This window comes from Lampris incognitus, chromosome 9 (genome assembly GCF_029633865.1).
Source record: "Lampris incognitus isolate fLamInc1 chromosome 9, fLamInc1.hap2, whole genome shotgun sequence".
NCBI classification, from domain to species: Eukaryota; Metazoa; Chordata; class Actinopteri; order Lampriformes; family Lampridae; genus Lampris; species Lampris incognitus.
Window position 1 is genome coordinate 9,284,349 of NC_079219.1, and position 24,718 is coordinate 9,309,066.

General features: G+C 42.6%; 1 protein-coding gene across 2 annotated transcripts; it reads left to right on the plus strand.

Moving 5' to 3' along the window:
• Positions 1 to 984: 984 nt before the first annotated feature.
• Positions 985 to 23,445, plus strand: ptpn6 (protein tyrosine phosphatase non-receptor type 6). 2 transcript variants are annotated; one of them, XM_056286888.1, is made up of 7 exons: positions 985 to 1,019; positions 1,754 to 1,884; positions 2,305 to 2,334; positions 3,167 to 3,289; positions 7,386 to 7,580; positions 18,944 to 19,127; positions 23,290 to 23,445. In XM_056286888.1, the coding sequence occupies exons 3-7, from the start codon at positions 2,327 to 2,329 to the stop codon at positions 23,413 to 23,415; spliced, it is 636 nt and encodes a 211-aa protein (XP_056142863.1). In that variant the 5' UTR covers positions 985 to 1,019; positions 1,754 to 1,884; positions 2,305 to 2,326; the 3' UTR covers positions 23,416 to 23,445. The 2 variants fall into 2 exon arrangements, with proteins under 2 accessions (XP_056142863.1, XP_056142862.1); XM_056286887.1 differs by lacking the exon at positions 985 to 1,019 and adding an exon at positions 1,309 to 1,389.
• The last annotated feature ends 1,273 nt before the right edge of the window (positions 23,446 to 24,718 follow it).

A 24,718-nucleotide genomic window follows, 5' to 3' on the forward strand; every position in this document is an offset into this window, starting at 1 on the left:
GGGAAACACCGGTTTTTCTGTCCGTGTGTGCGTGTATCTGTCCGCTGCTAATCCTGCACACTACTTATGACTGTATGATCAAGGGCCTCCCGTGGCTGCAGCGAGTCAAAACCTTTGAAAAAACCTGGTTTATACAGCTTTTGGGTGCTACCTCCTCAGCTGGATTTCCCCCTGAGTCCTATGTTTTGCTGTTGTTCCACCTGTAGCCCAACACCGCTGTGTAAAGGCGCACACTGAGGATGGAAGGAAATAGATCCCGAGATGAAAGCGGAGATGCACGCTTAAACATACATGCTCTAAAAAGAACAATGGCAGTCACAGATAGATAGATAGTTCAGCTGATTTCCCTTTGCGCCCCAACTCGTCTTGTGTAGTAGTGCCTTGCTAGCCCTAGCCAGGCTGTGAAGGGAAGATTCTGGTGTCAAACGCAAAGAAAAAAGCCAATCTGTTATACTAGGTGTTAAACGTGCATTTGCGTGCACACTTGGTGCAAAATGCAATGGTTGGCTTTAACCACGGCCCTGAAATTAACAAACACCTGCAGTGCTGTGTGTGCATTTATAAGGCGTGCCTCTGCATTTGGAGGAAATTATTTCTCTTACTTTTTAATTTTTGATGGCAATTCAAACACCAAACGGAGTGACAATTGAGTGAGTGTAAATGTTTCGACGGAAACAAAAACATGGTGTGGAAACTTTTTTTTTTCTAAGTTGAGTGTCTGAGTGCAACACACCAAATGTCATCGACGATTTATGGCAAGATGAGCCAGCTGCTGCATCTGTAAAGGCAAATACTGTTTTACATGAATTCAAATATGCCCTGCTAATTCCCTTATAAGGGGGAAAATCATTTGCAAGTCAAACATGGCCAGCCCCTGTTTGCTCATGTTTGAGTGGCATGTTGCACCGTCTTTATGATGTTACCGGGTCTCTTTACGAGGCAGCTCTATGCTGATTTCTTTTGCACAGTTGGAAAAGTAGCATCTCTTGCAAGCCTCTACACAGTTCTTGTTGTCACAGGTAAAAAAAACCAAAAAAAAAACCACACATCCCATGTTTAAGCTCTACTTTTAGTTTTATCTTCTTCTCTATGTGCTCACCAGGCGCTATGCTGTGTCTTTTGTTGGGTTTCTGTGGTGACTGCCTTCGTTGCATGTTGACATATGTGATGTGCATTGAATTCACAGTTGTAAATTGCTTTCATACAGAGAGCAACACACACACGCACAGTGCGGGGGGGGGAGAGAAGGGGTGGGTTGTGCTGCAGATAAGGAAGTGTTAGGCGACTATGATCTTTGTATTTTACACACAAACACACACCTGGAAGTAAAGAGCAAACCATACAACGGGAGAGGAATGGAGGACAAATGGGCTGCAGGGAAACGGAGTTGTAAGTAGACTGATAAGGCGAGCGATGCCGACCAGATAGTTGCTGCTTGTGAAACTTGAACAGCGTATTTTTTTTTTATTTATAAACCCATATAACCAGTCTGCACTTCCTTTTTTTCTCCTCTGTGACCGTATAGGTTCCCTCACTTGTTTTAATCAAAACTGTAACATCTCTGCAAATGTACGATACTCATCAAGCTGAGATAAGAACTGAGATTCAGAAAGCGAAGCGATCAGAATTTTCTTTCTATCCACTCCGTTCATTATCGCATTGTTGATGCATTTCAGATGGCCACTGTGTCTAAAGGAATTCAGGCCCGTCAGCTATTTTTGTTCCTGTCTTGCTTTCACTATTTTGTGCATAGAGGCTCAAAAAGGAAGGAAGGAGTGAACGACAGACAACGACAAGAGAGGAGGGGAGAAGCTGGAGGGGCAAGACATATCCAGCCCAGCCTTTCCATCAGTGTCACTTGTTTTCAGAAGCAGCTGAGAAACAGTAAGTGCGTGCCAGCTTTTCTATGAAGGGGCGGGGGGGGGGTTTAGAGGGTGGCAACTGGGATGGAGGAGGTGCACTGGATGGAGGAATGCATGGCAGGGAAAGAGAGGAAGAGAGCGCGAGTGGTTTGAATGGCCGTTTTGTGCACCTGGTGTATTGAGGGCGATAGAGTTGTGTGGCGTCGGCGCTTTAACTCGAAGCGTCTGAACGTGTGTGAGAAAGTGTAATGGCGTGAGAATGAGGAGGACGTATAGCGTATCTGTTCCTTTCGAGCGAGTGTGCTCCTTTTTATGCCTGGGGTTATGTGAATAGTTTTTGTAGCCACGTTATTTTAGAAGTCGAGGGAAATTGCCTCGGCTCGAGTGAGTACTCGCTGTACCGATTTTCAAGTGAACGGACTCTCCGATCTTTCTCTTTCAGCCCAGGCAAAGAAGAGCGCAACATGGTTCGGTGAGTAAAAGGCCCCCCAACACACTAATGCTCAGTTAGCCAACCTCGGTTGTAACCTGCCTTTTGCATAACACATAATGTCAACTTCTCTGTTTCCATTCCTCCTTCTCTTTCTTCCCCCAGCTGCCGAGTCCTCCTGTTACACTTTGCCGTCAAGTCTTTTGTCATGGATGTGCACTGCCCCGGATCTAGTTTCTCATAGGCATTGTGACACTAATGCGGTTTTAATTGGGGAGCTTGGCTAATTAACTTTTACCCCCCCCCCCCCGAATTATCATATCACTGTGTTTGTGCAGGCGGTGGTTGTGTGCAGTCTGTTTAAATGGGGCTAGTGGTGTATTTACAACGGCTAAAGGCCTGAGCTGAATAGATTCAGCTGAGGTGAACTTGAACCACAGCTCACCTGTGTGGGCCTCGTGGTCAGCCCTATTCAGTTGTGTGTGTGGCTGAAATGTAGTATGACATCTTTTAAAGAACAATTGCGTAAAGTTTTTTCTTCCACTTTGTATTGTTATTTATCATGATGACACAACGCGCATGTCCATTCATCTCCACGGCATGCTTGCTGAAAGGAAAATCTACGATGATTCAACATTTGTAGGAACAGAGGCATCTGAACTACTGCAAGAGAAATTATATTAGCGTGGACGATTGTTCTGCATTTCACCCACGTGTTGACTTTGTGCTCATTTTCCTCTATTCGTGTGGCAAATAGAGATGAGAAACTACCGTATGTACTAGGTGCTGGCTCATGCGAGTGTGTGTCCCCAACTTCTGTAACTGATATCTGTGTATGTGTGTGTGTGTGTCCGTTTAATGTGTACTGTTTCAGATGGTTCCACAGGGACATCACGGGCGTGGAGGCTGAGGAGATTCTGAAGAATCGGGGCATTCACGGCAGCTTCTTGGCCCGGCCCAGCAAGAAGAATGTGGGAGACTTCTCTCTGTCCGTCAGGTAGCAACCACCAGTCCCATCTCAGCACACACCCGATTCACCCTCGTCATCGAAGCTTCATCGCCTTTACATTTTAAAGGTGCATCGGGAGACAGCCACCTTAAGCACGAGCAGAAATTGGATGAAAAAAAAAAAGTCGGATATTATAGGATGCATCTGAGAGTTATGCGGTTATGTTATATGAATGAGATTCATCAGATTCCATTGTATTTTTTGGATGTGGATAGATGTACAAGGCATCCAGATTTACACCTAAGTATGCATTTTTGAATAATTTCCCGTTTCCATTGTGTCTTTTCAGCCTCATTAGGGCCACACTGTATTCATTTTTTCTAAGGTATATTTTCCCCTCAAAATTAATTTTGCAATTACTTACTGGTCAGTTAAACTGGTTTTGATGGTTATTTCTTACACACAAATTACTTTGGGAAGGACTACGACAGAAACTATTGCACTTGTTAATAAACTATTGACAAGAAATACAAATAATTAAATACCCATGTAACAGTTTAAACTTTAAATTATTACAAAGAGCAATTCTCAGCCAGGATAGTGCATATTTCAATGTAATAACTGAAATATGTTGCAGCGTATAGTACATGCTGTAATTCCAAAACATTTGCTTAAAAACGATGCATAATTTTGCAGTTGCTTTAATTGAAATTACTGTTGGTGGAAATTATGAAAAAATTTCCAAAATATAGTTAAGAAAGAGGAAAATTTAGTTTTAATTTTTTTTTTTGCACAGGGCTCATGCTGATTCCATTGAGTAAAACTGTGCAAAGAGTAAATGTCTGGATCGTCTTATGAAACTGTGTTTTTCTCTCATGTTTCTTATCTTCACACCATAATTTTCAATGGTTAAATGGTAAATGGTCTGCATTTATATAGCGCTTTTCTAGTCTACCGACCGCTCAAAGCGCTTTACAGTGTATGCCTCACATTCACCCATTCACACACACATTTACACACTGATGGTGGAGGCTGCCATGCAAGGTGCCAACACTTACTATTCTGCCCTCCCTCCGACCCTGTATATACAAGAATAGACTATTTCATAACATTTGAAAAAGATAAAGACAAAATAAACACCTGTGGAATTGGGATAATAGATTTAAGTGACCATGCACCTACATATTTATCTGTTGGTTTTGACCTGCGACCAAAGAGTACTACATGGAAACTAAATTCAAGTCTACTCAATGATCCCAACTTTAAGGACCAAATTAAAAAAGGAATTAGTCTTTATTTAGAATTCAATGATAATGGAGAGGTTTCACCTCCCATTCTATGGGATACTCGTATCGGCAGTCTTAAGAGAGAAAATCATAGCAATATCTTCTTATAAGAAAAACATAAGGAATAAAACATTAGAGGAATTACAAAACAAGCTGAAGGAACTAGAAAAAAAAACATAAATTGAATTTGGCACTGGATACATTAGAGGAAATTAGAAAAATTAGGAATGAAATTAATGGTTTGGCTATACAAGAAATCAGGAAAAATCAAATGTTTTTGAAACAGACATTATGAAAGTGGATCTAAATCTATGAAAATACTATCTATAATCTATTTTTAATCTATAAAAAATGCAACTTGATTGATTGATTGACTGGCATGGAAATTAAAAAAGAAGATAGCAGAAAACACAATTAAATAGAATTAGGGATCCAAGAACAAAAGTGATAAGAAATAAATTAAGTGAGATTCAGGAAGCTTTTGAAGTATTTTACAAAACTCTATATTCTAAAGTTCCAAGGGGAAGCATAACTCAAATTGACACCTACTTGAATTCCCTCATGCTACCCATATTAAACGAAGAACAAAATAGAACGATGACTGAAGGTGAACTAAAAACTGTAATAAGTAGGCTTAAATTAAGTCACCAGGATCAGATTGCTATACGGCAGAGTGGTATAAAGAATTTGAAAATGAGTTAACTCCTGTTATACTCCTCACATTGAACTGGGCTTTAAAAAAGGCGCAAACGCCACCCAGCTGGAAGGAGGTGATAATCTCAGCTATACCGAAAGAAAGCAAGGATAAAATGGAATGTGGGTCTTTTAGACCAATATCTGTTCTTAATGTAAATTATAGACTATTTACCTCCATCATGGCCAAATGATTACAAGAGTTCCTACCCACACTGATACATAATGATCAGACTTTTATACAACAACACCAAACACAAGACAATATACAAAAGACACTACACATTATGGATCACATACAGAAAAATTAAATTAAAGCAATAGTGATAAGCGTGGATGCTGAAAGGCATTTGATTTGGTTCACTGGAATTTCCTTTACAGAGTTCTACACAGATTTGGTTTCCATGACACAATTATTAAAACTATGCAGGCGCTATACGACAATCCCACTGCTAGGATTAAAATTAATGGATATTCATCAAATAATTTTACCCTAGAAAGGGGCTCGGGACAGGGCTGTGCATGGTACCGCTACTCTTCGCATTATAGTTGGAACCACTAGCTCAATACATCAGATAAAATGAAGATATCAGGGGAATTAGTATTAAAGGGATAGAGCATAAATTGGCCTGTTATGAAGACAACATTTTGATCTATCTAGGGCAACCAACGTACTCTTTACCTAAATTGATGCAGTCATTTGAACAATATAGTTAATTATCCAGGATACAAGATCAACATAGATAAAACCCTGGATCGTCTTTTGACGCTGTTTTTCTCGCATGTTTCTTATCTTCACACCATAATTTTCAATGGTTAAATGGTAAATGGACTTCATTTTCCGAACACTCAAAGTGGTTTACAGTGTATGCCTCACATTCACCCATTCACACACACATTCACACACTGATGGTGGAGGCTGCCATGCAAGGTGCCAACCTGCTCATCTGGAGCAGTTAGGGGTGCAGTGTCTTGATCAACGACACTTCAGCACGCTCTCTGGAGGAGCCAGATATCGAGCCAGCGACCTTCCGATTACTAGACAACCCGCTCTACCTTCTGAGCCATGCTGCCACATCACCATTTATTTTCAATATAAAATACATCGTCATGTTGTAACGGATTACTTAAAATAACTCTAATCAAATATTTGATTCAACATCATTACCAAAAATTTTCAAGTCACTGTTATAATTATTGGAATTGTTAATGATTATACTTTAAATTATCCCGCTCCAAAATAATAATAATAAAAAAAAATCCACAGAAATCTTCCAATATTTGCCTGGTGTAGCATAATGGGTCGTCTATCACAGCAGATTATATTTCTATAAGCTTTACATTTTTATTTTGGGCAAAGAGACACGTTCGTGATATAATTACACATAATGATTATCTCAGATTATCACTGTATCCTGTGTCACTAGCTGTGGCTTTTTACGTCAGTGTGTTATGTGGTTACCAAATAAATAAAAAAAATTACCAAGTAACCAAACAGGTATGAGCCCAAATATCCATTTTATCATTTTATGACTTTTGAATGTCTCACCTGAAAGCTCCTGAGGCTCAGATGTCTTTGCAGAGAGCAAAAACTAAAGACTTAGAAAACTTGAATGTCCTCCGAGAGGCAATTTGCAGTAGAGCACAGAACATATAGACACATTTAAAGCTCATCAGATAAAAAAACCCAAAAACAACAGTCCAAGATCGTCTATAGTGTTTAGGATTTAGTTTAAAGTGCATTTTGATAACTGTATACCAGCAACTGTCATAAAAATAGTGAGTATACTGCACATCCCCTAGTCCATGTATATTTCCCTATGGACTCCCCATGGCTACCACATCTTATTTAACCGAGTTATTGCCATGGGAATAAATGAGTTTTTTGCTCGGTTGGTTTTGATCTTGGGGTATCGATACCTTCAATCAGAAGGGACCGGCTGGAACTCCACTGAAAGTGGATGGTGTGTATCCATGCAGACCTTGTCTGCCTTCTCAGGCAGCCTAGTCCGGTATAGGCGGTACACGTCAAACAAACCGAACTTTTATCAGGGCGAAGTTCTCAAAGAGGAAAACTGGAAACTGGTAAATAATAATAACAACAAGGATGATTAAAAAGTATGATTTGACATGTGGTTCTTCCCCGACCGTCTTCTCTCCCCCAGGGTGGGAGAAATGGTGACCCACATCCGCATCCAGAACACAGGCGACTACTACGACCTGTATGGAGGGGAGAAGTTCGCCACGCTGTCTGAACTGGTGGAGTACTACACGGCCGAGAGCGGCGTCCTGGAGGATAAGGACGGCACCATCATTGAACTCAGATATCCCCTCAACTGTTCTGACCCCACCACAGAGAGGTTGGTTCACTCTTGAATCCCCCAGAAAAAAACAAAACAACCCTGTGCATCCCATTAACCTTTTGACTGGGCATCCGGATAGCGTAGCGGTGTATTCGGTTGCCTACCAACACAGGGATCACCGGTTTGAATCCCCGTGTTACCTCCAGCTTGGTTGGGCGTCCCTACAGACACAATTGGCCGTGTTTGCGGGTGGGAAGCCGGATGTGAGTATGTGTCCTGGTCGCTGCACTAGCACCTCCTCTGGTTGGTCGGGGCACCTGTTTAGGGGGGAGGGAGAACTGGGGGGGGGTAGCGTGATCCTCCCACGCAGCTACGTCCCCCTGGTGAAACTCCTCACTGTCAGGTGAAAAGAAGTGGCTGACGACTCCACATGTATTGGAGGAGGCATGTGGCAGTCTGCAGCCCTTCCCGGATCGGCAGAGGGGTGGAGCAGCGACTGGGACGGCTCAGAAGAGTGGGGTAATTGGATGGGTACAACTGGGGAGAAAAATAGAGGGGAATAACCCCCCCCCCAAAAAAAACACCTTTTTACCTTTAACAATGGCGGATGCTCACTAGTGTCCAGCTGCTCTCGTAACACATTGGGGTGGATCAGTGAGTGAAGAGTGCACTTGTAGCATGTGACAATGCTCAGTGTGTCCCACAGTGATGAGACTATTGGGTTCTGATCTTGAGTTTAACAGATGCTACTGGTGTTCCGCTGGTTATGCGAAAGATTTGAACATGTATTCCACAGAAAGAGGGCGTTTTCCCTCGGTGGTAGCTATTTGAATTAAAGAGCCTCTATGGTTGCATGACTGAGAAGCAATCTCCTCCGCCACGCAAAGCCTCGCACGCCTCAGGATACAGGTGGAAACACCCAAACACCCACAGTAAAGCCAGTGAACCCACAACTGTCTGGGTTTCATTTCTGGTGCTACGCTGCGGCCCTAGAGAATCGATATGACTATTAAAATGGAAATTAGAAAGAAGTAAGAGTTGGTAGGGAGCGAGCGCTAGCACGAATGAGTTGTCATTCGGCGTGGTCCGTCTGGCAAATGTCGGAAAAGTGAAGTCATTTTATGAACACACCGGGGCCGCTGCATGCAACGCATGTCAATTAGCAAAATTAGAAGAAACGCACATGTATTTGTGTGCTCCAGGTTCTGCAGGTTGCCGCTGTAAAGAAGCGAGTGTGTGTGTGCGTGTGTGCGCGCGTGTGTGTTTTAGGTCAGTTTTCCGAGCCATGACATCAGTTTTGTGGTATTTTCGCAGCTCTGTAAGAGTTTCCGAATCGATTTGCATCCGAGTCGTTTCCCTTCAGAAACGGGACTCTGAAACAGGATTATCCATTCAAGTCCTGTAAATGATGTGGGTGTGAGGTTATAGACGATGGGGTGGGGTGGGGTGGGGCTTAAAGGCTGAGTACAGCAGAACATTTTCTTTTCAGGTTGTGTTAATGGCCTGCGGATATCTTGAAACTGAGGGTTGGTTAAAAAATGTAAATGTCCAACAGTCGATGAGGATGGTGTGTCGAGAGGTCATGTGGAGTGTCTCGCTTACGTCTATGAATCAAATTATAGCCCGCTATCGGACAACACCTCTCTCTGTCGTATTGATAACCGGATCAATAAGAACGCCACCATTATAGATGTGACTGTCAAATGTTGCATGCTTCTAAGTGTGTGTGCGTGTGTGTGCGCGAGTTTAATTGTAATGAACACCAGCCTGGAGCTCCCCCTTCCTCTCTCTCTCCCCCCCCCCCTCTCTCTGTCTTGCTGTCTCTCTCTGTTCGTTGTCTAACTTCCCGTTCTTGCTGCGGTTGGAAACTTTAGGTTTTGACACTTTTGTTAGCAATGACCAGAGGCGCCCCCACCCATCCTCCTTTCTCATTCTCTTCGTCCTGTTCTCTTACCTGCGAGTCCTCCTCCTCTCACCTGTTTATCTCGTTCATCACAAAACTCTGGCAGGTCAGGCGTGAAGCAACTCGTTCTGATAAGCTTCTGTTTATCTGTCAATCTATCTATTCTCAGAAAAGACAAAACAAAAAAAAGGGGGGGGGATCAGGCTTCAGCTCAGTTGCACAGCTACAAGTTGTTTTTTCCCCCCATGTTTTTGTGATGGGGACGAAAATAAAATGTATCCTGGCACATATGCATCAATGTCAACTGTGGAAGTTTAGGGCTGAATATCCTTTTTTTTGCACACCCAGTGTAAAATAGAGAAGCTTTTATCCAATGCACATTCACATGGTTCATATTCATGGTTGTGATCGTTCTATTAACTTTTTCGTCTTCCAAATTCCATCAAATTGCACAATCATTTTTTTAAATATATATTTTTTTAAATTGCACAAGTCTGTATTTTTTCCTTCGTGAGTTCAACAGTTATTAAAAAAAAAGCTCTCATATGTTTAAAGTCATGTATTGCAAACGACGAGCATCAGCATCTAGTAATGAATGAGACTACAGGGCCTGGATGAAGAAGAGTAACAGTTGTACTTATTGCTTATTGGTGAAGACATTGGAGGGGGGGGGGCAAGGGGTGGGGGGGGGGCGATAAATTTGTCATCAGAAAATTTTTCCGACCGCAAAGCAGGAAACGCAGAAGAAGAAGTTGAGAACTGTTTCTAAAATTAAATCAGGCAGCACAGCACCCCGGACAAATGAACACACACACACACACACACACACACACACACACACATACACACACTATGATTATCACAGACATGCATAGCTTGCCAATGTTACAATTAGCCTACCAGCACCACAAACATCTGCCGGCTGCATCTGTATTCATCACAACTGACGTTTGATTGTGCGACCGAGACTTCCTAAAGCGTTATGAATAGTCTGCTGTGGCTTTCTATTTCCACGCACTGTGCTGTTCTCACCTAATCCGTGTGTAAATCCTGCAGAGCTGAAACCATCCGAGCACGATGTCGGAGAGGTAGTTATTTCGGAACAGGATGGCCGTTGCAGCACACGCTGCCGATGTAACCCGAAAAAGGTTTAAAAACGAAGAAAAAAAAAAAGGAAAGGAGTCGGCAGTGGTGGAGAAGTGAAGACTTAAGAATGTCTTCTCAATATTTCAGTACTACCGTGCGTCGCTGCGAACTCGCGACTCCTGCACGCGCACATGTACCGTGCATTAATTACACACGCACGTGCTCCGGAGGCCCGTTTTTCTGGGTCACCTACAAAAGGCCCCGGTTTCGGTAGCGTCGACGTGTTGTTTAGTGACGGCGATCCGGAGCGATGCGCTTTTTCGCCTTTTTTTTTTTGTTTTTTTGGCTGCGAGCGGAAAGACTTATCTTCTTCACACAAGGTTCAATCGGCTCATCTTGAGACGACGTTAGTTGACAGATACGTTTCATCGCTCAACTAATATGCCCCTTCTCCACTACATGGTGCCGGCTCGGTTCGACTCGCTTCTGTGTCGTTTCGCATTACCGTAACAGTACCCCCTCAGTGTAGCTGGTCGCTGGCCCTCCTTTTTTCTTTAAAATTTCTAAATCTTTTAAGATAACTCCGCTTCGGTATTTAAAAATGCCGGGCGATATCCCCATGCGCGCATTGATGACGTATGACGCTAAAGGACGCAGTGACGCGTTTCGCTGACCAATCAGAGGTCTGCATTGATTTTCGTACCCGCTCCAAGTGTTTTTTGGAACCTCGGCAAAGGTGGTCCCAGAGAAGTGGCAGTAGTTACCAAAATGCCGATACTTTCCAGTAATGAGGGGGGGGGGGGGTCGAGTTAAGCCAGTACCATGTAGTGGAAAAGGGGCATAAGCGACCTCTTCAGTCTCAATTTAGAAATAATACAGCGGCATAACGACGGAAACCAACGACCAGTTTCATATGCAAATTACCGTGATCATTAACTAGAGTCACAATGGCCATGTGTGCTGTTCACAGAGGATAGGGAATAGTTGCAATTACAGCATTGTAAGATGGCGACAGGTGTACCCCCCCCCCTCTTCGGTTCGGTGACGGTCGTTCCCTCTTCACTTTGCAACTATTCCCCAAACGTTTCTCTCTCAACAAACGCTGTGTCCAGATGAACTGATTCAACTTTCTGTTACTGAGCATGCATAAGGCTTTACATTCAGACCCCCCCTCCCCCCGTTTTTCTCCCTAATTGTACCCAGCCAATTACCCCACTCTTCCGAGCCGTCCCGGTCGCTGCTCCACACCCTCTACCAATCCAGGGAGGGCTGCCGACTACCACATGCCTCCTCCGATACATGTGGAGTCGTCAGTCGCTTCTTTTCACCTGACAGTGAGGAGTTTCGCCAGGGGGACGTTCCCCCTTCCCCTCCAAACAGGCGCCCCAACCGACCAGAGGAGGCACTAGTACAGCGACCAGGACACACAGCCACATCCGGCTTCCCACCCGCAGACACAGCCAACTGTGTCTATAGGGACGCTCGAGCAAGCTGGAGGTAACACGGGGATTCGAACCAGCGATCCCCGTGTTGGCGGGCAACGGAATAGACCGCTACACTACCTGGGCTCCCCTGTCTTCAGTTTTTAACTTAGTTTTGCCGTCGTTAGTGACCAATTCATTTTTTCTTACATCTCGAGCACCCTTGCACGTCACACCAGAGGCATTGCCGCCATCTTGTGAAGGAAATATGGCCGGCCTCCGGAAATGATCAGTTACAGCTGCTGCAGCTGACTAGGCGGTACAGGCTTCCGGGAGGAGCCAAGATGGCGGCGTAGTGTTGGGTCTGCTGCGGAACCCGCTCTGTCTTGAAAACTTTTCAAAAGCAACGAAACGAACTTTCGGGATAAAAAAATTGAAGCCACACGTGATGGCAAAAAAAATCTGGGCTCAGATAAGAGAAAAATTACGACTCCCGGTTCTTCTCCATCCAAACGTTTTGGCAAGAGACAAAACACGGAAACCGACGCCGCAGGAAACATCACTGCTACGCTCAAGATGGCTATCAGAGAGCAAGGAGCTAGTAGCGTTGGGAAAAGTATCAGTGACCTGCAGGTTACTGTTAACTTTATTTCTGAAGATCTCAAGGAGCTGAAAGGAGAGTTGACGCACACCGAAGGAAAAAAATCCAAAATGTGGAAAGCAAGGTGCTGCCACGATACTGTAGCGAATTCGGGGGACAACGCAACCACAGGAACTGCCGCGGCCGGGAAGTGAACCTGCATCGCCCGCACCGCAGAAGACGCCGCTAACCGCTCGACTAAAGCGTCAGACTCGCGGGTTAGCGGCCAGCGTGTCTTGTTATTCGTGCACGTTACGCTGCTGGCTCGCGGGTCTGACCCTTTAGTCTAGCGGTTAGCGACGTCTCCTGCGGTGCGGGCGATACGGGTTCGCTTCCCGGCCGCGGCAGTTCCTGTGGTTGCGTTGTCCCCCGAATTCGCTACATTGGTGTCAGAAGTGGGATGGAGCGACCGTAAGGCCATCGGAAGCGTATGCGCCCTGAGGCGTGAAGGAGCTGATATGCTTAAGCGCGGGGACGCGCTTCCCGAAGGAGGGGGGTAGTGTAACGTGCACGGATAAGAAGACTCAGACCCTTTAGTCGAGCGGTTAGCGTTGTCGCCCGTGGTGCGGGATATCCGAGTTCGCGTCCCGGCTGTGACGGTCCGGCAGGGCTGCCCCCCCGAATTCGCTACAATACAAACGAAGATGGAACCTGCGACTCCACGGGCGAACTGAGGAAGATGGAGAAGACGTCCGCAGAAAGGTAATTGAAATCTGCCCAAACATGGCTGCTGACCACCGAGAGACATTCCCGGAGGTGCTCGACTCAGTGCACAGGCTGGGGCAAAGACGCGAGTCTTCAGCGGCACCACTGCCCCGTGTAGTAATCATTCAATTCACCATGAGGCATTTTCGAGACATTATCTGGAAGACGGGGCACTTCGTGGGACCTCGTGCGTTTGTGAGCAGAAAGGAGATTCACTGAAGTGCCTTTCATCATGTAAGCTAATATGACTCAGGAGTTATTTTCCCTTATTCGTTTTATAAATATACAATATGCTGTTGTTGCTAAAAACACTTGTTGTGTAATGACAAGAGTAGTTCTGTTCTCTCTGTAATGTACACACTTTTTCTCAGGGTGAAAAGTTAGTTACACTCCAAATTTCATCTTTATCTTTTGTTTCTTTTAATGCTGGAGGATTAAGGGACAATACTGTAAACTACTAATAAGACACGTTAGCCCCTAGCTAACGGGTCTGAGCCTTTAGCCGAGCAGTTAGTGATGTCGCCTTGTGGTGCAGCACACCCCGTATCGAATCCCGCACCGGGCAAGAAATAACCGGTTACATTGGTGACAGCGGTGGGATCCGGAAGTGTGCAGATCCTCAGAGGTCTCTTCGGAGCGCGGGAATAACAAAAGCGCGAGGGCGCGCCTCCGAGAGAGGGTGACGACTGTAAATTACTAATAAGACACGTTAGCCCCTAGCTAACGGGTCGGACCGCTTAGCCGAGCGGTTAGTGATGTCGCCTTGTGGTGCAGCACACCTCGTATCGAATCCTGCACCGTGCAAGAAAATAACCGGTTACAGTATCAAAAGAAAAGCACTGCTATTATATGCTAAAAGCCTGATACTGATTTTTGTTTGATACAAGAATTTCATTCTGAACCTAATGACATTAGATTCTGGAAATCCCAATGGGGAGAGGACTTGTGGATGTCTCATGGCACAAACCACTCAGCAGGAACTCTGACTTTGAAACACAAGTTTAAAGGGAAAGTAATCTCTTCACAGACAGATCCAAACGGTCACTTTATTTTATTGGTTATTTCATTTAATGACCAGGTATTTTTATTGGGAAACGTTTATGGTTATAACAACAAACAGGAGAATATTACCTTAATGCATTCAGTAAATGCAAAAATTGATTCTATTATAAGTATATTTGCAGATCTAAAGATCATATTCGGAGGAGACTGGAATCATTCAATTAATGATATGTTAGATAGATGGCCAAATAAAAGTAATACAAATAATAGTTATTTGTTAGATTTTATAAATGAAAGAGATCTGATTGATATTTGGAGGTATAAGAATCCTACAGTTAAAGAATTTACGTGGAAGAGCAGGTCAGGGTCATTACAGTCTCGTATTGACTATTGGTTGATTTCTGATCCATTATCTGAACATGTCTCTTCAGTTAAAATGTTACCAACACCCTTGACGGATCATAAAACTATCTTTTTGGAGCTGTATATGTCTACTAGTCGTCAAACTAAAAGAGTCAACTCATATTGGAAATTAAATAATTGTCTTTTATTGAATGAATCTTTGGTAAAGGAGATTAAAATAAAAATAGATGAATGCTGGGATAAGGCATGTGCTGAAAATATGTATGGCAAAAATTGGGAGTTCATGAAATTTGAATTAAGGTCCCTTATAATGAAAAGAGGAGCTGAAATAGTTAAAAACAGAAAAAAAGAAGAATCAGAAATGATCTCTGAAATTATTGCTTTATCATCACAGCCACTTGAAAATTTATCAGAGGATAACAAGAACAGACTTCAAATTTTACAATTAAAATTAGATAATCTATATATTCACAAGGCAAAAGGAGCCTTTGTGCGCTCTAGGAGGAGATGGCTTGAGGAGGGAGAGCAAAACTCCAGCTATTTCTTCAAATTAGAGAAACGACATAGTACACTTTGCAGCATGACCAAACTCTGTTCAGATGGTGTCATCACACAAGACCCTAGAAAGATTTCTGAGGCATGTGAACAATTTTATAAAGACTTATATAAGTCTAAACTGTCAACAAATGACATGGAAAGTTTCTTCAACTCTTTAGGTAATATTGAGAGCATCAGCAATGCTAATAAAGATTTGTGTGACGCCCCCATCACAACATTGGATGTTGAGGATGCTATTAAAAAAATGAAACTCAATAAGAGTCCTGGGAATGACGGATTAACCTCAGAGTTATATAAATGTTTCTCCAAGGACTTATCACGCTTTTTACATAAAGTATATATAGAAAGCATTGCTAATGAAAAGCTCCCTCCTTCATTGTCTCAGGGCTTGATCACTTTGATTCCCAAACCGCAAAAAGACTATTTGTTGTTAGATAATTGGAGACCTATTTCACTCTTGAACAATGACTACAAGATAATTGCTATGTGTTTGGCTAAAAAATTGAAAAGTACACTTAATGACATTATTGATGAAACACAGTCTGGTTTCATGACTGGTAGACACATAACAAACAACATAAGACTGGTGATTGATATCTTGGATCATTCAGAATTAATTACAGATAACAGCTTCATTCTTTTTTTAGATTTTTATAAAGCTTTTGATTCCATTGAACACAAATTCATATTTAAAGCACTTGACATTTTTGGTTTTGGGAATATGTTTAAAAAATCTGTCAAAACGTTATATGCAGGTGCAAATAGTTCAATCAAACTCCCATATGGCACTACTAAAAGATTTAACTTAAATTGTGGATTCCGTCAAGGTTGTCCGATCTCAGCATATCTCTTCCTTCTTCCTATGCAATTACTCTCCATTCATTTCAAAAACAGTGATGTGTTCGGTCTCTCTATTGTTGGCAGAACACGGTCTATCACTCAACTTGCAGATGATACAACACTTTTTTTAAAGGATACATTTCAAGTTGATAAAGCAATCAAAGTCATTAACTCTTTCTCAATGGCCTCCGGCCTTAAACTGAACATTTCAAAATGTGAGCTTCTTCCTGTTAATAGTTGCACAGATACTATTATTTCTGGGATCCCTGTGAAGCATAAGGTTAAATATCTTGGTATTATAATTGAAAAAGACCAAAGCTCTAGACCAGTGGTTCTCAACCTTTTTGGGGTCCTGGACCCCCTGCGTATTTTTGATCTACCCTGAGGACCCCTCCACCTGATCTTGGGGGAGGGGGGTTGCAATTTGTAGAAACAGTAGAAACTGCATTTTAAATTGCATTATAGCATTTATTCACTCTTTGGGGCAAAAATTCTTATGCAGTAACTTTCAGATATATGTAACAAAACAGAATATGTATTCAGTAACTTTCAGATCTATGGAACAACAGAATTTTTATGCAGTAACTTTTAACAATGCTAACGGGAGCGAGATCTCTTATTAAAATACAATAAATTACACTTGTGAAACAGATGTAATTAGAGAAAAAAGTCCTGTTGCCCTTTATAGTTTAGGTAGATAAAGGTCTCAGTCACATTTGACTAAAATAATCCTATTTCTATAAATGTCATAGGATCTTTTTTTGAAAGATATTTTATTTTCACGGACCCCTTGCAATTACACCACGGACCACTAGGGGTCCGCGGACCCCCGGTTGGGAAACACTGCTGTAGACTATCTGAAAATTTTAATCCACTTATAGCTTCAGTCCAACAGAGGTTTAACCTTTGGCTTCAAAGAGATTTGTCGATTACTGGAAGATCCTTGGTAGCTAAAGTTGAAGGCCTCTCCAGACTTATATATGCAGCTATGGCACTTGATGTCTCAAAAGACATATGCGCTAAAATTGACAGAATATTATTTGAATTTATCTGGAAAAAAGAATACATTATATTAAGAAGAATGTCATGATAAATAAGTTATGTTCTGGTGGGATTAATTCTTTAGACTTCACCTCCTTAAACTCTTCTTTTAAAGTCAAATGGATCAAACTTTTCTTAAAAAATCCCAACTCAATCTGGAATTTTATTACTGCCCATATATTTAATTCACTTGGAGGAATGCATTTTCTCCTAAGGTGCAATTACAATATTTATAAATTACCGATAAAACTGTCCAACTTTCATAGTCAACTTTTGTTCTCCTGGTCAATGATGTACTCACACAATTTTTCTCCCCATAAATATTTAATTTGGAACAATCAAGATATTAGGTTTAAGAACAAATCTTTATATATTAAGAGATGGGTTGATAATAAAATTTTACGTGTTAGTCAATTACTGAATGACAATGGTCAGCTTTTCACTTATGAAGAATTTCTTTCTGTATATGGTTTCCCTGTTACACCAAGAGAATATTCTATTGTATTTGATGCAATACCAGATGGAGTTAGAAGGTTATTGTTGTCTGCTCCTAAAGGTAAAAGTTGTACTATTCCAGGTTTAACTCCTGATGACATATATATTGGTAACTTGTGTCCTTTATTAAGTGATAAAGCCACTAATCAATGCATTAGAAATATTATTCAGAGAGACATTGATTCTAAACCTGCAGCCGTTTTCTACTGGTGTAATATTTATAATGACATAGATTGGAGGAACACTTGGATTTTATCACGAAAATATTGTATTACAAATAAGGTACGAGAAGTTACATTTAAACTGCTTCACAGATGTTATCCAGTCAAGTCCCTTCTTGTAAAATACAAGATTAATATTGACACACTCTGTTCCTTTTGTGGCAATGTGGATGAAACCATATGTCCTTTATTTTGGGATTGTACCTACTCTCATGTTTTTTGGATTGATCTAAAAATCTCATAAATAACAAAATTGACTCTTCTTGTAAACTGAACATCCAACATGTTTTATTTGGTCTGTCACAAAATGAGGAAATAAGTTCAGAAAAAAATGTACATTATCAACCTTCTATTAATATTTGCTAAATTTCATAGTCATTGCACCAAATTTGCACACCAGCGTCCAAACATTAGTGTATTCAAAGCACTTCTTTCATCCTATTTAGGATCTTTAAAAAAATGTATGAATCCTAAAGCCAGCAAAACCAGAAGACTATGTGAAGAATATAATTTAACTTAAATCCTGTATCTCGAGCTTATTTTTTTTATGGATATGTAAATTTTAATTGTGAAATAATTTATATTTTTGTGACTACTTTTTGTCCTATTGTGATGTAATATTCTCTCCTTTATATGTTTTGTTCAAAAAAAAAAAAAGGTGGTACAGGCTTCCTGTGGTGGAGGAGCGTAAATTGCCCAAGATAGCAGCATGAAATGAAGGGCTATGTTCTTTGGGACCACCGTGTAAGACTTCAGGGTGTCCGGGCAGGATGGGGCGGATGAATGTCCAACAGCGTTACCCTCTTTTATCTACGCGAGTGCATCAGAGGCTTGAACCTGCGACCTACCGGGTGCTTTTGTGTGCTGTGCGCGCGTAATATCAAAGGGAGTCGCTCACTTCTGGAGGACGGACAGAAAGCGGTGACCCGTCTCGCGCGCTGCCAGGCGCTGTGCACGTTCTCTCCGTGGCGCGCTCACGACAACAACTTGCAGGCCGGGTTTCCTCGTGTCACGGGGCTTATGCCGGGGGAAATTACTGGACACTTCCGTCCACATCCGGGGAAACAAATGTTGGGACGGTGACAAGTCAGTCATTCTGGCTGTTGATTTATCTGGCTGACCACGCATGGCCATCTCTCCCTCAGGTGGTACCACGGCCATCTCTCCGGGCCCAACGCGGAGAAACTGCTGAGGGAGCGGGACGAGCCAGGCCTCTTCCTGGTGCGGGAGTCTCTGTCCAAACCTGGAGACTTCGTTCTGTCCGCTCTGACGGAGGAGAGGAACAGGATGGGAGAAAGGAGGGTCTCCCACATCAAGATCATGTGCCAGGTACGCTCCCCCTGTCCATTGCTTTTGGCTTTCTCAGTGTGTGTGTGTGTGCGCATGCGTGCATGTATGTATGAGTGTGTGTGTGTGTGTGTGTGTGTGTGTCCTTGCATGCAAGCGAGGGTGCTTTGTGGTCAAAACTTAACTTTGGCTATGCGGAAGTGAGATTGCATCAGACATCACATTGCTGTCATTCAGAAATACTAAGAGGTATTCCCAAAATTGTGCAGTCCACCAGACTGTGAATTAAGTTGAAATGATAGTTTTCTCTTATTTATTTATTTATTTATTTATTCATTCGTTCGTTCATTCGTTCAATTTTTTCTTTGTTTGTTTTTTTATTATTTACTTATTATTTTGCAATGACAGTCCATAGCTCATCATTCAGCTCTGTCTTTTGGTCATAGATGATACTTTGGTGGGGTGTGTAAACCCAACGTACGTGTTAGAAGCAGATTTTAAAGCAAAAAGTGGAGGGTTGACATCTCCTACATGATAAACAGAATCACCATATTATATTATATTATATTATATTACATTATATTATATTATATTACATTATATTATATTATATTATATTATCCTTATCCCCCCCATCACCCACGCCTCCCTCGAGGCTCTTCAAAAGTTGGAGACGAAAAAAAAAAAGAGCAGAGAGGAGGGCCAGAGAAGTAGCTACAGAACACAAAATACAATATAATCAGAATCAGAACCAGAATACTTCATTCATCCCCGAGGGGAAATTGGGTTCTATTACAGACGCCCACGCAGCAGTAAGAAAAAACTAAAAACCAACAAGACACAAGATAACAAGAAAATAGAAACAAATGGAAACAAGAAGAACAGAAACAAATAGAAATAAAAGATAAAATAAGAAACAGAAATAAGAACAAAATATATCAACAGTGCTGCCGCGGCACAAAACAAGCAGCACAAACAAAACCCGACAGGGTAGAACAAGCGGAAGGGCCGGTCCGGTGACCGTTAACTCCGAGGGTCTGACCCTCTGAGGGAGGAGTTGTACAGTTTGACGGCCACAGGCAGGAACGACCTCCTGTGGTGCTTTTCGGCAGAATGAGTCTATTACTAAAAGTACTCCTGTGCCCGACCAGCACGTCATGGAGTGGGTGGGAGACATTGTCCATGATGGCGCATAACTTCAGCCGTGTCCTCCTCTCAGAAACCACCGCCAGAGAATCCAGTTCCACCCCCACAACGTCACCGGGCTTGCGGATCTGTTTACTGAGCCTGTTAGCATCCACTACCCTCAACCTGCTGCCCCAACCCATGACAGCAAACAGGAAAGCACTGCCACCACAGACTCATACCACATCCTGAGCATTGTCTGGCAGATTCTGAGGGACCTCAGCCTCCTCAAAAAGTAGAGACGGCTCTGTCCCTTCGTGTAGAGGGCATCAGTGTTCTTAGCCCAGTCCAGTTTATTGTCTATAAACACCCCCAGGTACTTGTAGTATTCCACAGTGTCCACACTGACCCCCTGGATGGAGACAGGGGTCACTGGTGTCATGTCTCTCCTCAGATCAACAACCGGCTCCTTTGTCTTGGTCACGTTGAGCTGCAGGTGGTTCTGCTCAGGCCATGGGACAAAGTTTCCCACCACAGCCCTGTACTCAGCCTCCTCGCCCTTACTGATGCATCCGAATATAAAACAATATAATATAAAATAATATAATATCCATCCATCCATTATCCGAACCTCGTATCCTGCTCTCCGGGTCGCGGGGATGCTGGAGCCTATCCCAGCAGTCATTGGGTGGCAGGCGGGGAGACACCCTGGACAGGCCGCCAGGCCATCACAGGGCCCACACACACACACACACACACACACACACACACACACACACACACACACTTCATACCTAGGGACAATTTAGTATGGCCGATTCACCTGAGTTTGCATGTTCTCCCCGTGTCTGTGTGGGTTTCCTCCCACAGTCCAAAGACATATTATAATATATTATATTATATTATATTATATTGTGTTGTATTATGTTATATTATATTATATTGTGTTATGTTATATTATTTTATTTTATATTATATTATATTATATTATATCATATTATATTGTGTTGTATTATGTTATATTATATTGTGTTGTGTTGTGTTATGTTATATTATATTATTTTATTTTATATTATATTATATTATATTATATTGTGTTATATTGTGTTATATTGTGTTATATTATATTTTGTGTTCTGTAGCTACTTAGAAAGGCTACCATAGCTGCAATGCAATGCAAACCTATCAGCGGTTAACCAGTAACATGCAGCAGTCATCTCCTGGCCTGCTTCTTATAGATCATGACCCCTTTGTCGTCAGCTCTTTCATGAGCTTGGGAGGCTATTTTTAGCCGTCGCTCACCTCATAGAAAACCTCATTCATACCGCACTTCTGAATGCGAGCCATTGTTGTTAAGCACAGCTTGGGGTGGGGGGGTTGAGGGGGTTGATAGATTCCTGAGATTACTATAAAGGTCGTGTAAGCCATTGCACAAGCATTGCCAGAGGGCAAGGATCAGGTACATGGCTGAAAAGCTCGCGTGGCTTTAATCTCCAAGGTAGTGCTACAGATGAGCGTGATCGTGTCGTACTACTTATATGGCTTTCACACAGGGGTTTATTTTTCATTTTGTTGGCAGTAATTAACATTTCAGGAAAATATGTTAGACATAAATGTGTATGGATAACGGGCTAATAACCCAGTCACAAAACCAAATCTATTTGTTTTTGCATGGGACAGAATAGACTGCTCTGCAGTTTGCATGTGTTCCATTGTTGGTGGTCCTATGCGAGGCTTTTTCAGCTATTCTATTCTATTCTATTCTATTCTATAATGAAATTCCCTGTTTGTTCTGTTTAAGGTTATATGTACTCTGACCTAATGGATAACGACAACAAATTTATGTTGCAAGTAATATAGATAGTGAGGAGTGTGTTCATTTTGGGAACCACGGAATTGCCTCTCTGCTCTTCGCAGATGATGTGGTTTTGCTGGCCTCACCAGAACACGACCTCCAGCGCGCACTGGGGCATTTTGCAGCTGAGTGTGAAATGGCCGGGATGTGAGTCAGCACCTCCAAGTCTGAGGCCATGGTTCTCTACCGGAAAATGGTGGCTTGCTCCCTCCGGGTTGGGGATGAATTGTTGCCTCAAAGTGAAGGAGTTCAAGTATCTCGTGGTCTTGTTCACGAGTGAGGGTAGGATGGAGCGGGAGATTGACAGGCGGATTGGTGCAGCATCAGCAGTAATGCGGACGTTGTACCGGACCGTTGTGGTGAAGAGGGAGCTGAGCCGGAAGGCAAAGCTCTCAATTTACCAGTCAGTCTTCCTTCCAACCCTCACCTATGGTCATGAGCTTTGGGTAGTGACCGAAAGGGTGAGATCGCAGGTACAAGCGGCTGAAATGAGTTTCCTCCATACGGCGTCTGGGCTCAGCCTTAGAGATGGGTGAGGAGCTCGGACATCTGGAGGGAGCTCGGAGTAGAGCCGCTGCTCCTTCACGTCAAAGGGAGCTAGTTGAGGTGCTTCGGGCATCTGATTAGGATGCCTCCTGGGCGCCTTCCTTTGGAGGTTTTCGGGGCACGTCCAACTGGGAGGAGACCCCGGGGTAGACCCAGCACTTGCTGGAGGGACTACATGTCCAATCTGGCCTGGGAACACCTTGGGATCCCCCAGGAGGAGCTGGAGGGCATTGCTGGGGAGAGGGACGTCTGGAGTGCCCTACTTAGCTTGCTGCCACTGTGACCCGACCCCGGAGAAGCAGCTGATGATGAGATGAGATGATAGCAGTCTGCTATATCCTAAGGGGCTTATTCCAAACTTACATACAAACAAATTATGAACAAACAAGCAAAAACTTTTGCGAGAATGTTCGCAATAGTGTAATTTTGTCCTCGGACATGTTATCTGTTATCATTTTAACTGTTGCCACAACTTCCAGCGAGAATATTTTGAACGTTGTGGTGCAAGTTTTGATTTTGTGAGAGCATTTTGAAATGAAACTCTTTTATCAAACAGAGGTTAGAATGTGTGTGTGTGTGTGTGTGTGTGTGTGTGTGTGTGTGTGTGTGTGTGTGTGTGTGTGTGTGTGTGTGTGTGTGTGTGTGTGTGTGTGTGTGTGTGTGTGTGTGTGTTCCCAGAATGACAGGTACACTGTGGGCGGGACAGAGTTGTTTGACTCGCTGACAGAATTGGTGGAATACTACAAGCGCAAAGGCATCGAGGAGATCTCTGGAAACTGGGTGCACCTCAAACAGGTGAACTAGACCTTCATGCATATGGATGAAGGTGTCATAGCAGAATTCAGAACAGAATGCAATATCAGGAAGCCAAGGTTAGAAAGCTTGCTTCTGCAGGTTTGTTTTTTTTTTGTTTTTTTGTTTTGCCAAAGTTTCAACCGGCTTTATTCCAAAAGTGTGTGACTGAGCAAGCCAACAAAGAAGCTTTACTTAGTAAAATATTCTTTAAGTCAAATTTTATTGGCCAAAAGTAGAAAATATTAATATCTTCAAGTTTTTTTGCAAATAACTTGCAAATAATGACTTAAGTAAAAAATGTTGCTGATAATATTGATATTACATGATGAATAATTGCATTATATCCCATATATTGGCTTCATTTATCTGAGAAATTTCCATTCAGTCATGATTTTATATCATACCGTTCACCTAAGTGAGTACATCGTATATAATATATATGCACCTTTAAAGAACCTTCATAAACTTCATGCCCAAATAATGACCCCGTTTACACTTGGTTTTAAAATGTGTTTTTTTGCGATCGGATCACAAGTGGACAGCGCTAAATACAAGTGTAAACGACCGCCAAAACGTTTTGTGAACCGGTTACTCAAACCACTTAACCGAGGTGGTCTGGGACGCATTTGACCACATATATTTTGTAGTGTAATGTGTCCTGATGTGTCCCCCGACAAGGACGTAACAGGAAATCTTCTTCGGAGTAATGAAATCTGGTCACATGTGGTCAGCAGGGCACATTTGGAGACGCATGATAGACACAGGTGTAAACGATGATGTGTCTCGCTGTCCACTTGTGATCCGATCGCCCAAAACACATTTTAAAACCAAGTGTAAACAGGGTCTGTGTTTCAGTCTAGTGTAAAAATGCTGAGGGATGTAAAATACCTGCATTTAACTAAGTCTAGCACTAATTCTGACCTGTTATTCTCGTGTTTGCTCTCTTATGCATTTCTAGTCTGGTTAAGGGGATTTTTGACTGGTTTCGAAGCTGCATTAAGAAGAATTCACAAGCAACTGTGAGCTTAGCATAAGCTTTCTTTGCCCTGTGACGCAACATGTGCACTATGGTTGTTAGCAAAATAATCTGTAACTCATTACCATGTTAAAATGTGCACTAACCACGTCATGTGTTATTTCATCTTATCCAGTGTGTCAGAACGTAGCAGAACGATTGGCAAACAGGATCCAAATTCTCAATTCATTCTCACCATAGGTGAAAAATAGACCGATCTGTCGTCTGTGAAACCTGAAATGATGACAACACTTTACAGGTCTATTAGAACTGTGCCATTGTGAACTCTCTCTCTGT